This window comes from Microtus pennsylvanicus, chromosome 14, assembly GCF_037038515.1.
Source record: "Microtus pennsylvanicus isolate mMicPen1 chromosome 14, mMicPen1.hap1, whole genome shotgun sequence".
Classification (NCBI taxonomy): Eukaryota; Metazoa; Chordata; class Mammalia; order Rodentia; family Cricetidae; genus Microtus; species Microtus pennsylvanicus.
In genome coordinates, this window is record NC_134592.1 from 31,650,945 (window position 1) to 31,668,672 (window position 17,728).

The window sequence follows — 17,728 nt, forward strand, 5'->3', positions numbered from 1 at the left end:
AGCCACACTAGGTATAGATAAGGAACATGGACAAGTCAGTCCTTACTCTCAGATCATTGGCTCACACAGAGAGTGTGTGTCCGAGGCTACTGTGGGGAAGGCTTGCAATCTGGTTTTCTTCCTTTACCACGGCTTCACCGTTCACAGCCTCTGTGAACTACAAGTTCAGCCAGAGACCATGGCTCCTCATGATACTCCCCCCACCCACTTTTCAAAGTGAATGATGAAATCCAAACTTTCTGGGCTTTTTCATGCTAACCTTAAGGAAAACTTGGGTAAAAGATTCCAATCCTGTTTTCCATGTCCCCAGTTCTCAGCCAATGACAGATTTAGGTCTTATTGTTCCTTATTTTGCTTTCAGACCACTGGCAAAGGTATCAGAAGAAACACCTACAACACCTATTTCCACTGCAGAGCTAGGGCTGCATGCAGGGCAGCTCCGGGAAGCATGCCGAGTTACTGATCAGTTAGGGACGGCATCCTTGTGCCCACAGTCGCACCAGAAGTCTGCCCCGGCTAATTTCCCTGCACGAGCAATTAAAGACAGTCTACAAAAAAATTGTGCATGATGATACATTTTCTAAAGTATATTCCAGCCGGGCAGTGGTGGCGCACGCCTTTAATCCCAGCACTAGGGAGGCAGAGGCAGGCGGATCTCTGTGAGTTCGAGACCAGCCTGGTCTACAAGAGTTAGTTCCAGGACAGGCTCCAAAGCCACAGAGAAACCCTGTCTCGAAAAACCAAAAAAATAAAAAATAAAAAAAAATAAAGTATATTCCAAATATTAAGCTTTAGAGACAAAACAAAATATAAAGTTGGATTTTGTTTTCGGTAAGAGAGACAGGCTAAGTCATCAGTCACCGTCCTAAGATGAGCACCCGCTCATCACGTTACTGAAGCTGAAATCCTTCACACAGAGGTTGGAGCGTCCCAGCCGAGTTTCTAGGACTGTGTGGAACATGAAACTGGGCACTGCACAAGGGGCACGACTACCGACCATCTCCAGCCACCGTGGTCAAGATGCTACCTTCTCACCATAACTCTGGTGGGCCCACTGCAGAGCTAAAGTGGCCAACAGACAGAGGCATGCTGGGACAACAAACACTGGTTCTTACCTAGGGGAGAATTTGGTGCTCTCCCCTGCTCCAGGGCATAGTGTGCAATGTTTGAAGCCATCTTTTGTTGTCATAACTGGAGATGAGGAGCTACTGGCATCTAGGGTATAGGAGACAGGGCTGTGGCTGAATAGCCCACAACAGTGAGTTACACAGTCCGAAATGCAAACAGCGGGGATACAGAGACCTCTGATGCAGTGAGCAGAGAGCACAAGAGCCTCCCAAGGCCTGGCTAGATAATATGGCCATAGCTCAGAATTAAGAAACCCAGAAAGCAGAATGCTGATCTACCAACATCATACCGACTGTGAAAAATTAAAATACTGGGCTGATTTTAGCACTCTCCCACTCTAAGACCAGCAGAAGTTCACGTGAATGCAGACAGCATCTACTCCAAGGTGCTCCAGTCTCCAATCTGAATGGCATAAGCCAAGAGCATCCTATATCCACTACAGTTTTAGCAGAAAAGATGGCTTAAGGAATAATCTGACAGGATATCCTTAATGTTTTCATATATCCAGCCTTTCATTCCACTTCCTAATTGAGTGCATTTGGCTTTAATTCCAGAAACAGAGATGCATCAAGATCATTCCAATATTTGTGGATAAGAGCCGAAAATGATGCTTGTGTGAAATGACAGAAAAGCACCTTACATATCTCTGAGAACCACCTCTGATTAAAAGACATTAAGAAATGGGGGAGGGGCATTCCCAATTACAGAATTTGAGAAAAAAAAACCCACATATACTGTAAGTCATTTCACAGATCCAGTATGAAGCCATTCACTTCCCATGCTCACTCCCATGCATAGAAACAGTGTAAACTACAGTAACAACAGTGTCCCTCTCAGCTGTGGGCCTTTGGCATCACCAAGGAGAATGAAATCTCACCCTGTGGCTCACAATAGCAATGTCAATGGTTTTGAATGGTTAAGCCTGGCAGGGTAGTTTCTTCCCATCAGAACAACTTCAAAGAAGTATATAAGGTATTAGACTAGGTGTTCTTTTGAAAAATGTATTGTTTCATGAGTATGTCTCCATGTATGTCTGTGTAACTTGTGTGTCTGGTACCCCAGGAGGCCAAAACAGTGTCAGATCCCCTGGAGATGCAGGCGGCTGTGACCTCCATAGGGTGCCGGGGAGCAAACTCAGGTCCTGAGCAAGCGGTCTCAGCCTCAGCTGTCTCCAGCCCAAGACGAGGCGTTCTTGATGATTGTCAAAGCAGTGGTCCCTTTTGATCAGTTTGACTCTTGGAGGACTAAAGTCATTCTTATTGAAACGATAGCTATTAAATTTCTCAAATCAAGACTAATGCGATTATTAAAATAAGGAGAATCACGTGGAGACGGGAACAGGAATTGGGAGCCTCTTTTGAGACTTTAGGCACAATTTGGTAGGGGGTCCTGACTTCTTTTCTGCAGTCAATGCTTTATCACTGCCCACTGAAGACTTCGTCTGGTGTTGATGACCTTTTACATTTTCAGGATATTTTTCTTACATGAGAAATGATAATCTCCACAGCTAACTATTGCTTTGCAGACTGGAGGCTAGGACACCTCCAGGGATCCACAGGAGACATCTCCAGACATTGCCATTTGCCTGGGATCCATCCCACAACATCTCCCTTCCCTCTATACCACTTACATGATACACTTCAAGCTGCTTAACTTAGATCGTCTCAAAAATATATTTTGAAAAACTATTTCATTTATTTAGAGCTACCAAATTCAGTCTTTAAGTTTGTACCCTTATAGCCATAATGCAAAGGGCACTGGGATAACTTATTAGGGAAAAGTTTTTACCAATCTCAATGGTAGGTAGTTAGAACTATTGACTACTGCTTTAAACAGATGAGAAATTATGTCTTAAAATCTGCATAAGGCAAGGTCCACAAGAGCTGATGTGGTCACATGACTATCAAAGGGGTGATCATGCCAGCTGCATTAGTCACTGATGGGGGTCAGGGGTGTCTGGTTGTACATGATTCCAGTGGGCATCCATGGACCACAACCTAAATTCCAGTTGACAGGGCACACAGTTTTGGAAAAAGAATAAGTAAATATAACAGGAGCTAAGGAGACTCCAAGCCAGTCAGTCTTCCTTTTCTCACCAGTGTTTCCCAATAGACACTGGGCCCTTGGTTCTAGGTCCAGCTGTGTTCTAATAGGAACACTTCCCATCAGCGTGCTGCCTTCCGAGTCCGTGGGGAGATAGATGCTTTTGTGCTTTGGAGTTATAAAGACATGAACCTTTACAGACTTGAAAGTATACCTTTAAAATGCTTCCCCCACCCCGATACTAAGCAACTGAGAACAGATAAGAGGTCCCTTTGCTGTTGAAACGATTGGCATGTACATTTTAGGGGACAGGTGGTGTGGTCCATAACTGGACACAGCTGGGGATTTGCAGTTTCCGAAGGTGGGCTGCACCGGAGCAGGCGCTGCTGGTCTGAGGGGAAACACTGAACAGGATTTTAGGATGGGAGTGAGAGATGTGTTTTATCTTCAGAACTCTGCTCTCACATAATCTTTAAAATAGACAATTATAAAAAACATATCTATTGTTTTCATAACATTTAAATAAATTAACACAAAGTGTAAAGTACGGCCTTAGTTTTCATCTTCCTCTTCCTGCTTAATTACTGGAGTACCTAAAATGAGAAAGAAAATATTATTTCTTGTCTCTTTCTTTTCTGTTTTTTGAGACAGGATTCTCTATGCAGTCTTGGCTGTTCTGGAACTTGCTATGTAGACCAGGCCCTTTCTCTCTCTGTCTCTCTCTCTTTCTAACCTTGGATGTGCTGGTCTCTCTAGACTAAGCTGGCCTTGAACTCAAAGATCAGCCTGCCTCTGCCTCCCTGAGTGCTGGGATTAAAGGCATGCGCCATCATGTCTGGCTATTTACCGAATATTTTTATTTTTACATGGCAAAATTCTGTCTCAAAAAATAAATAAAAGAATGAAACAGAACCCCTAATCTAACATAGACCCTGTGGGTTTGTGAGCATGAGTATAGTGTCCTGGAGACCAAAAGTGTCACACCTCTCAGAACTGGAGTTATATGTGTTTGTGGGATGCCTAGCTAACATGGGTGCCTGGATCTGAACCCAGCTGTCATGATTATATAGCAAGTTTTCTTAACCACTGAGCTGCCTTTCCAGTCCTTCCATCTGCGCTCTCTCTCTCTCTCTCTCTCTCTCTCTCTCCCTCTCTCTCTCTCTCTGTGTGTGTGTGTGTGTGTGTGTGTGTGTGTGTGTGTGTGTGAGAAAAAGAGACAGAGGATCCTTCATTAGCCTGGAGTACTGGAACCACAAGCTTAGGCTACAAGCACCTAGCTTTTTCACAAGGGTTTGGAAATCAAATGCAAGTCCTTAGGTAAGGATTTATACTTGCTTTATATTTGTAAGGCGAGCACGTGACCAACTGAGGCATCACACCAGTCCATGTTTGTTTTTTTTTGACAATGGTGATGATTATACATGTTGAAACTTATCAAACTCTATACTTTGGATATGTCAAGTTAATTGTGCTAATTATACCCTAATTAAGTTGTTTCTTGTTTTGGGTACAAAAAGCAGATACTTGAGGGCCTTGTGGGGGCTCTAATTCCCATCACAAGAACAGAGAACACTTCTCTTGATTAGGGAGACATATGAGAATAACCTGTGCATAATTTTTTAACTACATACATCTTCTTACTCTCCTCAGAGATTCTGCAGGGTTCCTCTAGTGCAGTGGTTCTCAACCTTCCTAGCGCTGCGACCCTTTAATACAGTTCCTCATGTTGTGGTGACCCAAACCAGGAAATTATTTTTGTCACGACTTCATAACTAATTTTGCTGCTGTTATGAATCATAATGTAAATATTTTTGGGGACAAAAGTTTGCCAAAGGGGCCGTGACCCACAGGTTGAGAACCACTTCTGGAGCCCCACTTAACAAATGCTGTAGCTACCTGCTGCGGATGAAAGGTTTGACTGTAGGGCGTTAGTGGTTATAAAGGAGGGATGAGGAGTCACAGCCCAGGATGCGAGAGTGGAGCAGGGTGAAGCAAGGGTGGCCCTTTATTTTGCGCGACCGACAGTGTGAGCACCGATGAGGACAACATGGAAATGCGCCTTTGGGACGGCGCAGCAGTCACGTCACCAGCACTGGGTGCATCCTTTCTCCCATTCAGTCAGTCAGGCTTGTCAGTTATGTGCAGGATTGTTTTAGGAATAGAAATGAAAGCAGAAAGAGACCACAGACTTGCTTTGTCTGTGAAAAATGTCAGAAGGCTGAGAAGAATCTGTTAGTGGGAAGGAGCGTGAAGAGGCCTCCCAAATTAGGAAGGTACTTCCCGAGGACGGCAGGAGAGAAGTTCTAGAACAGGGGACCCCTGGCCCTGGTTTTTAACACTACTGGGAGGGAATGAATGCCTGTGCTTTATCTGAGGAGAGAATCCTGTGGTCATCATAGACCTCATTCAAAAACAAAAACCAACCAAGCAAACAGGAAGGCCACTTCCACAACGCAGGTGGACAGCATGACAGGAGTTTCGGGAATGGGGACAATCGATGCTTCTGTTATACTTGTTGGGGACTGCTGACCTACAACTTTTCCTCATGACCTGCTCTATAATGATGGCATCATCCAGAGAGATATTAAGAATGTCTTAACTATAGCTGATTGTGGTACCTTTAATCCCAGAACTTGTGAGTTTGGGTCAGCCTGGACTACATCAGGAGTTCTAGACCTGCCTAGACTATATAGTAAGACCCTGTCTCAAAAGACAAACAAAAACCCAAAAACCAAAAATGTCATACTAAGTTTCTTGATAGCCCAGCTGAATTAAATTGGAAGGTGGAGTTCAAAGCCAAAATAAATTTATACTGAGATATTTTTTATATGCTTGAGTTTCTGGATTATTTAAATATTTCTAGATAATTACAATGTATTATTTAATATTTTGTGCTAAGGACAATACTTAACAGATTATTTCTCTTAATCCTCATAACAACACTATGATATACCCTTTAATATGATTACTAATGGTATTATTGTCTCTAGCTTTTCTATTACAAATGAACAAGGCTTGATAAACTTCATTAGCAAGCATAATTTTCGAGCTGGGACTTGGTCCAGTTGGTTAGGGATATCTACTGACATAACATGGATCTCAGGGATTGGGAAACTAAAGTCACAGGGGAGAAAGTAAGGGGAACAATATAATTCTGATTAAATTGTGAAGGGCAACTATTTGTCATTTATGCCCAACTATCCCACAAAATAACGGTCTTAGAACTTGGGAATAAGCCTAGTTTCTTACAGGATTTAAGCCCAGGGTGGTCCTTGTACCAGTCTAAAGTTCCTAGGAATTTCTCATTGTACTTGGCCTAAAACTGGATGATCAAATCACAGAACAGAAATGGCCTTAACAATGAGAGACAACCTTCCTTTTCTCCAGTTTTGCTCTTTCTCATAATTCCCTCCAGAATTTCAGGTTTTACACCCAGGAAACACTTCTCAGCGAGCCCGAGCCACTCACCATCCAGCTTTTTCAGCTTCGGCACCCTCTTGGTTGCTTCATCGATCCAGTTGCCCTCTGCAGAATGCTTCTCCTCCAGCGGATTGCCTACGAACACCAGGTCTTCCAGGCATGGCAGATCTGCCAGTTTCACGAATTCAGCTGCAAGCACACAGAACACCGTCCACGTTGGTAAACTGGGGTCATACTCAGACAGTTTTGGTCACAGACTCCATTTGTGACTATGCGGGACTGTGGTTTAAGATTTTGAAGAATATGGGAAACTTTATTATATAAAGTCATCATGTGAGGATATTATAGGGAGGGAATGAGGAACTATCTCTTCTACCTTTCTAATGATGGGATAAACAGAGAAGGTCAGTGTTGAAAATAACAGTAAATTAACTTCAGAGGTACTGCATCCGTGGAGGATGCGTCAGCCTGCCTTTGTCTCCGAGTTCTTGAGTAACTCATTCAAATCCATATTACAGAACCTACAACAGTTTAGAAATATTATCTTCCTCTCTTCCCTCTCAGCTGTGAACCGAGCAGCTGGAATAATGTCCACATCCCACATGTTTTTCAAGCATCTGGCATAGTTCATGTTGTATATAGCATGGCATTAGAACATGCTGAAAGAATAACATACGAAAAGAGGCAAAGCCACGTAGGCAGCAAATCAGTCTTTCAAGTTTATTAAATTTAAATGACTTTCTTTAGCTTTGGATAATACACTTTGTTCATGGCCAGGACCTATGCAACCATAAAGTCAGTGTGTGTGTGTGCGTGTGTGTGCGCACTCGCATGGACATGTGCATGGATGTGGAGACTGAGGTTGGTATTTCGGTGTCTTCCTCAAATCCTCTTTACCTTATTTTTTGAGGCAGGGTCTCTCACTGAACCTGGGCTCACTGATCCAGCTTGCCGGACTGTTCACAAGCCTAGGATTCTGTCTCCACCTCCCCACTACACTTGGATTACAGATGCCCATTGTCTATTCCCAGCTTTTACATGGGTCCTGGGGATCTGAACTCAGGTCCTCATGTTTGTGAGACACGAAGCCATTTTCCTAGGCCTAAGTAAATAGCTAAATATACATTTCCATATACTTCTTATATTTAAAATTGGGGAATTCCTAGAGTTATTCCCAAAGCTGTTTTTCTCTGCATTTAAAAATAAAAGTTCTTGGGGTTGGAGAGATGGCTCAGAGATTAAAAGCACTGGTTGCTCTTCCAGAGGTCCTGAGTTCAATTCCCAGCAACCACACGTGGCTCACAACCATCTGTAATGAGGTCTGGTGCCCTCTTCTGGCATGCAGGCATACATGCAGGAAGAACACTATACATAATAAAAAAAAATCTTTACAAAAAAAAAGGTTCCTGTTTTATGTATTTTCCCTTAATTGGGTGCTTTCTCTTTTTATTAGTGTGCTGTGAGGTAAGTCTCACTACCTCAAGCTCTGTCCTGCCTCGGCATCCCGCGTGTGGGGTACATCACACGCAAGCCCAGCTCTGCTGACTGTTTTCTATGAGTTGGGCAGGACACAGGAGACTAGCAAGAGCTGCTCTCAGCTTACCCCAGTCTTTTACCAGGTTATTAGACATGTAGAGAATCTTCAGTTTCTTCATCACATGGATCCCTTTCAGCTTCTCAATGAAATTGTAGGAGATCCACAGTTCTTCTAACGTGTCTCCTACTGCTTCCTGGAAAAGACAGCATCTGATTGACATTCTCATTTTTTACCCCGTTGTGCCTCTTTCCTTACAAACATATGGAATGGCTTCTAAAGAGATCTGAGAGCTGTCTGCCCACTTGCTGAAGAGCTGACACTCTGGAAGTTCCAGTTCACGAAGGGGACGAAACAGAACATTCCCTACCTATTAAGTGGCTCTGAACTCTGTTCTCCGATTGCTTCACAAACACTCAAGAATAGCTACTGAAATCACCAAAAGGAGAAGTAACGGCACGATTCCGTCATGTTTACTGAATAGTAGTTTCAAATTACTTTCTTACAGGCTATAATATTTGGTCCTAAGAAAACTTAAAAGTAGACAAACCGATTTAGTTTCTGTATTATATAAGGCACTATCTCAGATCTCATTTACATTAAGTCCCAGAACTTGCTCTAAAATTTAGACTTTTCCCAAGATTAATTATTAAAACATTAAGAGAATTTTACATTCTATGAGCTCACAGATCCAGAACATAGCACGAGCATTTTGCTATTGCTACCCTATCTACCCATCATCACTGTGTGCACGGGCATCATTCCCGAGGAGCTGCCTACCTTGTTCTTTGAGACAAGGTCTCTCATTGGCCTGGGGATCACCGATTTGACTGGGCTGGCTGGCCAGCAAGCCTCGGGGATCCCATCTCTGTGCCCCCATCTCTGGGATTACAATCATATATAGTTACTCTTTTTAAGTGGGTTCTGAGGGTCAAATACAACCTTCTTATGCTTGTGGAGCAAATATTTTACCATCTGAGCTGTCTCTTCAACCTCATCTTATTTTGGTATATGAAATTCAGTTTTAAACACTTAGTCTTTCTATTACAGAATAAAAGTTATATTATACTGTCTTTTAAATGTTGCACAAAGATTTCAGTAGACATTAGACAAATGCAATGATCTTTTCCTTTAAAACAAAGTACTAGGCAGGACTCACTCTGTTTCTGCTGTGTCTCCCTTGCCTCTTACAGTTTACACGCACTCACATGGTAATGTCTGGTGGGCCCAGGTCAACTCTGTGTAATTGTCCCTTAAAAGACTATGGACAGAGTAAGATCCTTAATGCATTTTCCATAATGGTCAACCAGGGAGGAAAGGTGAGAACAGGGTAGCCTGTGCTAACTCTACCATCTCAACCCCCATATCTCATCTCAGTTTTAACTTCCCAACTAAAAAGTACAGGAATACTTTTAACCACTCTATCTTGGCACTCCTATATAAGAAATTGGGACTTAACTAAGTTTTCTAAATTAATGTTCTGACATCTCCAAAAGAATCTAATTACAATATCACACAAAACTTTTAGAGCAAAAGAATTAGTCTTCAGATAACTTATATTTCAATCTATACAATTTTACTGCCTTGGACTCCTGTCTTTCTCGTGTCTCCATTAAGGGTGATGAGGTAGCAGAAACCACACATTAAATACTGAGAAGACTTAGGCCCAGCTGAGTTGTAGCCAGGGTGGGATGTGGCTGAGCATGCATCATGCTCGGGGTTCGATCCTCAGTATCCCCTTGTGAGTACTGAAACAGAACAACTAAGGGTCTCCCCTTGTGAGAGTATGTCAGAGCTTCTGGGAGTAGGAAGGTTTTATTGGCTGTCGTTAAGACTTTGATTTTGGACCATACAGTGACAGATCGTTACTGTTTGATTAGTATAAAGAATTCAGATAATATAATGTTGCTTATAAGACTTTAGAATACATGATTTCTAAATACTGAGGATTGTTTGTGACTTACTACTCAGGAATACAAAACAAATAGTCCCCACCAGGCGGCTCTGGGGCTTGCACTGAGCCTTACATGGGCAGGTTAGTGCTCTACCATGAGTTACAGCCCCACCTGAAACAAACAGCCGGTTACCTCATTACCATGACTTACGGAAGAAAAGTCGCACCATTCACTGCAGCAATGAAAACTATAAACTCCCAGGAATACTGCTCAAGAAATGTAGCAGGTCTTATAGAATGTAAACTTATTTAACTTTACTGAAGAACAATAAAATGCACAAATCTTCCTGTAAAAATTTTATTGTTACAAAGCCATCAATTCTTTCAATCCATCTATTTAATGCATTTCCAGTACAATTTCCAAAGGGATTTATGCACAGGATTATGACAAAGTGATTCTCAAATTTCTCCAGAGAAAACACACAGGAAAAGTCATAAATATTTTACAAAGGAGAGAAGACTTGTCCTAGTAGATATCCCAAATAATATAAAGCTAAAGAAAGAAGGCAGCAGACAGGTAGCAGGACTTTATGAAGGGAATGAGAAGACTCTAGCCAAGTGGGAGCACACTCACATGTACAAGAGTTTGGTGGGCAGCATTTCCAAACCTTGGGAAGAGGGCTTGAACAAACCCTCATCTTTATTTATGTATACTGTCAGCATGTGTACTTGTGCACCATAAGCATGCTGCTTTTTTTTCACTTTCTCTGTATTATTTATTGTTGCAAGTTGTGATAGCCATTAATATTCACTGTCTTTGTTTAATTTGTGGTCACTGGTTAATTTTTGCCTTTTGGTAACTTGGTGGTCATAATCCAAGTGGGGCATTTCAGAGTCTTTGGCCATGAGTAAACCCTTGCTTGCAAGGTCCAGTTCGTTGCCCTGAAAGATGCTAAGTCCCCCATATTCTATATGCAAGTTCCCTGTTGATGTGTAATGTCACTCCTTTGTCATTTCCCTGCAAGCATGCAGTTCTTGCAGCGGACAGAAGAGTGTGTCAGATCCCTGGGACTAAAGTTACAGACTGTTGTGAGCTAACATGTGGGAATGGAGATCAAACCCAGGTTCTCTGGAAGAGCAGCCAGTGCTCTTAACCACTGAGCCATCTCTCCAGTCCCCAAAGAGACGTTTCTGTAAATGGCTAGTCATTTAGAGAAACAGAAGGAAATACTATCTGATCCTTAGATACACATAAAATAAACTCTAGATGGATTAGACTGAACTTTATGCATTTGGTTTATGTGCACGTGCGTGTATGTGTGCAGAGGCCAGAGGTCAAGTTGAGTGTCTATTAGTCTCCGCCTAATTTTTTGAAACACCATTAAGCTAGGCTGGCGAGTGAATCCTCAGAATCTTCCTGCCTCTATTGCCGAGCTCTCAGACTACAAGTGCGTCCTGCGTCTGGTTTCTTCACAAGCTGGGGTCCAGACTTGGATCCTTCACTCACTAAGCCACCTCCTGGGCTCTAGTATAAATTTCTGAACACTGTAGATAGGTGTGATGCCTCATGTCTGTATTCCTAGCATTCAGGAGGCTGAGGCAGGAGGACTGCTGTAAGTTCAAAGCCAACCTAGGTTACAGAGGTCTTGCCTCAGTTTGCCTCACTGCATTCATTAACACCTGACGCATAGTTATCCTTTAGTATTTCTCTCAGGACCATAAGGTGAGTTCAATGAGAGCAAAGCCTGTTTTATTTTTTTTTTCTGTTTTTTCTTTTCTTTTTCTTTTTTTTTTAGATTGATTTATTATGTATAGTGTTCTTTCTGCATGTATGCTTGCAAGCCAGAAGAGGGCACGAGATCTCATTACAGGTGCTTGTGAGCAGTCAGTGCTCTTAACCGCTGAGCCATCTCTCCAGCCCTTTTTCTGGTTTTTCAAGACAGTGCTTCTCCGTGTAGCCCTGGTTGTCCTAGAACTCATTCTGTAGACTAGGCTGGCCTTGATCTCAGAGATCCACCTGCCTCCACTTCCCAAGTGTTGGGATTAAAGGTGTGCGCCATCACACCTGGCTCAAAAAAGATTTTAATTCTGTCATGTATCTAGTGTTTAGACCAGTCCCTGCTTAAAGCAGGTATTCACAGGGTTAGAGAGGTTAAAAACAGTTAAAAGTGTTTGTTCTGTAACCAGGACCCCCACCTGAGAAGCAGTTTGGATCCCAACACCTACGAACAAAGCCAGGCATCCCTGCAAATGTCCAGATCTGAGGGCACAGAGACAGAAGGATCTGGAGTCTTGCTGGCTTCTTTCTAGTCTAGCTAAATCCAGATTCAAGCTTCATGTTCAAGAAGAAGCTTTGCTTCACCAGAGCAGTATTCATCTACCTAGAGATGGTACATCCAGCAACATTTGCTGAGGACCTGAGTTCAATCCCTGGGACCCACATGGTGGAAGAAAGAAGTGACTTGCAAGTTGCACTCTGACTTTGCCATGTATAACTTTGTACACACACGTACACACACACACACACACACACATACACACACACACACACACACACATACACACGTAGGCCAGTGAGATGACTCAGCAGGAAAAAGGGTGAAAGGGTTTACTGCCACGCCTGATAACCTGAGTTTAATCCCAAAGCCCACATGATAGAAGAGACCTGAGTCCCAAACAATCTCCTCTGACCTCCATAGCATGCCATGGTGAACACACGTACAAACAAATGTAGGCCTTCAGGAAACATGCCAATGGATTCACTTAGTGGATTACATGAAAAAAATCTGTATATTAAATTTTAAAAGGAGCTAGTGAGACAGCTCAGGGCACAAACATTTCTTCCCCGTCTGATGACCTGAGTTAAATTCCCAGGACCCAGATGTGGAAGGACTTGATCCCCTCAAGTTGTCTTCCGACATTCACATTCAAGCCATGGCACAAGCATAAACACACAATACAAAATAAATATAATGTAAAAATAAATGAATAAAATAAAGATACAAAGCAGCATGCACAGTACAATTCCACTTTACAAACTCCTCAAGCAGCCAAGCCAACGCGAGCAGTTTCAAACTGTCCGTGGTTTGTTGGTACTTGTCCTATTTGGTTTTATAACTGTAAAGGTTTTGCAATAGAAAACCATTATTTTATAAGAAAAAAATATATACTTTTTCAAAAGTAAAACAATAACCTACCAGTCCATTGAGGTTCTTTATGTTGTTTCTTCCTAAGGACAAAATCCTCAAGTTTTCTGTTGTGGAAAAAAGGCATGTTGTTTGTGAGAAATATACATGCAACTATCCTTAGTCTAGTAGAACAACGCCCTAAGAAATGGTATAGAATTAATACCTCTACACAGTGAGTTACAAAGGCTCTACTACCAAATAGGTAATGGAGCTGGCAAGATGGCTTAGTGGACGCTTGCTGCCAAGTTTGACGACTTGAGGTCACTGCTCAGGACCCACACTGGAGTGGACCCCACAAGCAGTTCCTCTCACCTCCACAGTCGTTCAGGTTACTTCAGTTACAGAGGAAAAACCCAAAATAGCCTAAATTGTTAATGAGTCAGCAGAAATGGGAACCAGGTGCCCTCTTAGACACAAGTCTAGCAGTAGCTAACACATCCCCTGTACATTCAATGGCAGTGAAGAACAGGGGTGCAGAGTGGACTGGGATGGACACTAAGGCTAGGATATGAGACATCCCCCTAAAAGGCTCATGTGTTAAAGGCTTGGTTCCACATCAACAGTGTTCAGAGGTGGAACTTTGGGGAACTGACTAGGGCATGGTGGCTTTGATCTTATTAATAGATTAATTCAATGATGGACTCATAATACATGGCATTAACAGGAAGTGGCAGGAAATAGGAAGTGGGAACCAAGGGGAAGAAGCGGGCCAATGTGGGTACGCCCTGGGAAGATATGCCTTGTTCCTGGCCACTTTCTCTCTCTCTTTTGGGAAGCATAACCAACTTTCCTCTGCAGTGACATCCTGCCTTGGTGTCCACCTTGCCTCAGGCCCAAAGCAACAATTAGATGAGCCTGACTGAAATTCTGAACCCATTAGTCACAAAAATTCCTCCTTGCTATAGTTTCTCTTGGCATTCACCATGGGGTAAGGAGTCTGACCGACATGAAGATAGGAAAGCTTCCAGGCTGCAATGATTCCTCTTGAGAGCTCCAAAGAATACATGTTCCCAGCTATAGCCATTGCTAATCTTTACTCGGTTGCTTTGCTTTGTTTTTAGTGCTGGAGACTGAACCTAGGGCTTTATGTATGTCAGGCCAGCATTTCACCATTGAAGTTTATCACCAGACTCCTCCCATTTTGAAACAAGGGTTCATTCTGTAGCCCAGGCTGGCCTAGAATTCATTCTGTAGCCTAGGCTGGCCTTGAACTTGTAGTAATCATTCTGCCTGAGCCTCCCAAGTACTGAGATTATATATTATGCACCACTATGCCTTCAGTCTTTCCCCCTTTAAAAAAGGTTCTATTCTTGGGACAAGGTCCTGCAAAGGTTGCTCATGCTGTCCTCAAACTCAAAGCTCTTTCCACAGCTTCCCAAATAGCTCAAATTCTATTGTATACTACCACACATAGCTTTAGCCTTCATTGTAGACGTACCATATACAATTCTATACTTTATATATATTGACTCACTTGACCTTTAACTGTATTAGTAGGTGAATGTTATTAAAATCTAAGGTAAATTATTATAAACATTCTCAATTTATGATCATGATGGTGGAGTTCTGGGAAGTCCTAAAGAGGAGGGGGGCATTTAAATGTGGCATTCTTAATCCTGACCTTAATTTCTTACAGGGTTTCTCTTGGGAGATGATGAGCCTGTTGTACTCAATGAGAAGCACTGTCTAAGCAAATGCACAAAAAAGAATGGTACAGCCAGGCATGGTGGTGCACACTTTTAATCCCAGCACCCTGGAAGCAGAGGCAGGTGGATCTCTATGAGTTTGAGACCAGATGGGTCTACACAACGAATTCTAGGCTAGCCAGGGCTACATAGTTAGACCCTGTCTCAAACAATAAGAACAAACAAACAAGCAAAAAATCAAACAAAGAAAACCAACCAACCAACAAAAGCATGGTATGCTTATGTCTGAGAATGACTAGGACAGTACAGGATTTTAGATGACTCTGACTGCAACATTAGGCACTAAATTTCTATTAGGCAAAGATGAATGATTAAAAGGTTTCTGATCTGGGAGAATGGTATTATCAGCACGAGAACTCTGGTGTCAGTGAGGACAGTTAAGAACAGATAGACAGAAAAGATCACTGTGGATGCTGTTACAAGAATCAAAGGCCTTTCCTAGGTCATGAAATCAGTGTAGTATGTTATGGGCTGGGTGGGTATTTAAGTGCTAGCATGAAGACCTGAACCTGACTCCAAAAACCCATGAAGCACAGCTGGTGTGTTGTGCACTTGTAGCCCCAGGTCCAGTGAGGCGAAGACCGGCAGACCCCTGGGGCTGGCTGGCTAGCCTAGCCTACTTGGCCAGCCCCAGGCCAGTAAAAGGAAGATGGCTTTTGAAGAATGATATCCAATGTTGGCCTCTGACCAAAACATACACAGGTGTACAAACTCAGCGTGTTAGGACTGACATTAAAGAAAGACTCCACATTTTAAAATTCACACTAGAACTTCTACTACAGGGCATATGCTGTTTTCCAAACTATCCCAGTTTATGTGTGTACATTTGATTTGTATATTTATAGAAAAGAAAAATAAGTTCAAATGTATTTTTCTCTGCAAGACTTAAGGGGGAACTAATGAGGCTCTACAGAAGGGGTCTGCTCCTGGCAATGGGAAGCAGCAGTCATCTGAGAGGACCTTCACAGAAGACAGGAAACAGGGCTCAGTGGTGGACTTGGAGCAGGGCTTGGTGGGGCAGGCAGTGCCACAGATTAAGTAATAGCTCCTCCAAAGATACCTACATGCTAATCCCTGGAGCCTGTGACTTCGTATGGAATAAAAATCCTTTGTAGAAGGGTCCAAAGATCTTGTGATAGAGCCAGCACCCAAAGGCAGAGATAGGCAGATCTCTGTGAGTTCAAGGCCAGTTTGATCTACATTCTGTCTAAGACAGGGATACATAGGAAAACTCTGTCTTGGAAAACAACAACAAATAAGGAAAAAGAAAGGAAGCAGGGTGGTGGCGCACGCCTTCAATCCCAGCACTCGGGAGGCAGAGGCAGGTGGATCTCTGTGAGCTTGAGGCCAGCCTGGTCTACAAGAGCTAGTTCCAGGACAGGCTCCAAAGCTATAGAAAAACCCTGTCTCAACCCACCCCCCCGCAAAAAAAAAAAAAGAAAAAGAAAAAAAAAGAAAGGAAAGATCTTCAGACAGGGGATCAACCTTCCTATCTGGTGTGCCAAGTGTCCACATGTCCTGAAGGGAGAGAGGCAGGGACTTAGCACAGAAAGAACAGGAGCTACTTTGACCTCAAAAGCAGAAGTTGGCATCATGCAGTCAGAAGCCAATGGATGTGGCAGCCACCACAAAACGGAAGGAGCAGGAGAAAGAGTCTTCCGAAAAGACTCAGAGGGAGGCTTGATTTTTTGCTCATATTTGCAGCTTCTAAAACTGTAGAGAATACACTTCTGTCGTTGGAAACTAACTGAGAAAGTAAGAAGCAGACGCAGGGAGGGCGGAGCATAGAGGACATGGGACAGCAGGGACTTAAAATCTAAATACAGCAAGTTCAAGACATAGACAAGCCAAATCTGAACACTACCACAACAAAAGACAACAGAAAATCTGGCTGTCCCAGTCACCTCAACTTCAACTCCATAAAAGTTTTAAAGGGACTTAAAAATATTCAGGTCTCACGCTATCTCTCATTCTTTTAGGATAACCAAACTCAAGACATGGTTATATAGTCTCCGTCATCTGACACGTACTACAGCTAAAACAGGTGCCAGCATCTGGAATGACACATGTTTCTGGAATGTTTGCTCCAGTAACTAGAAACCCAAGCACCATCTGTTCTTGGGGATCACTTACTTAAGCCGTTCAGGTTGGCAATTTTTTCAATGCAGTTTGTAGACAGGGAAAGCTTCCTTTAAGAAAACAAACAAAAACTTTAATTACTTTGAAAAACCCAAGTGCAATGTCAGAAATTATTTCTTAATAGTAATAGTCCATGGAAGATTTTTAATTCATGTTTCTTTTTATACTTAATACATTTTCCCCTTCACTCACAGAATTTATTCTTTCATTTTGAAATTTTACCCCCAAATGATTATAAAAGTTAATATACACTCATTATAGAGAATTAACAACAAACTTTTAAAGGGAAATTTGGTGTTATCTATCAAATTTTTAGTACATGTAGTCTTTGATTGAATATTTCATAGTCTTCTGAGATATTACTTTTATTGCATTTTATGAATGAAATTGAAGTGCAAAGCTGTTAAGCGATTTTCCCACTATTACATAGTTACAAAATGGTAGGGCCAAAATTAAAACCCTAGAACATGTATCTTACCCTCATGATTTGAGTTGAAGAGGAATTATTCATTTTTAATCTGCTTGAAAAAGCAAAGGCAATTACTATATAAACACTTGGTAAGTAAAGGGCCAACTCTGTGTGCCTCCTATTCACCCGCCCACTCCTGAGCACTGCCAACAGAAAAGGGATGCCTTTAAGTCGAAGGCTATGGCTGGGAAAGAATTCTTTAATTTC

The 17,728-nt window shown here is 42.4% G+C and overlaps 1 protein-coding gene across 5 annotated transcripts in view; it reads right to left on the minus strand.

Moving 5' to 3' along the window:
* Positions 1 to 2,801: 2,801 nt before the first annotated feature.
* Positions 2,802 to 17,728, minus strand: part of LOC142835297 (dynein axonemal light chain 1) — a 41,588-nt gene continuing 26,661 nt past the window's right edge. For all 5 annotated transcript variants that reach the window (XM_075948742.1, XM_075948743.1, XM_075948744.1 and 2 more), the window contains 5 exons: positions 17,047 to 17,102; positions 13,217 to 13,272; positions 8,195 to 8,321; positions 6,640 to 6,780; positions 2,802 to 3,764 (listed from right to left, as the gene is read on the minus strand). In XM_075948742.1, coding sequence (XP_075804857.1) covers positions 3,724 to 3,764; positions 6,640 to 6,780; positions 8,195 to 8,321; positions 13,217 to 13,272; positions 17,047 to 17,102 — 421 coding nt within the window. In that variant the 3' untranslated portion in view covers positions 2,802 to 3,723. The remainder of the gene's footprint in view (positions 3,765 to 6,639; positions 6,781 to 8,194; positions 8,322 to 13,216; positions 13,273 to 17,046; positions 17,103 to 17,728) is intronic.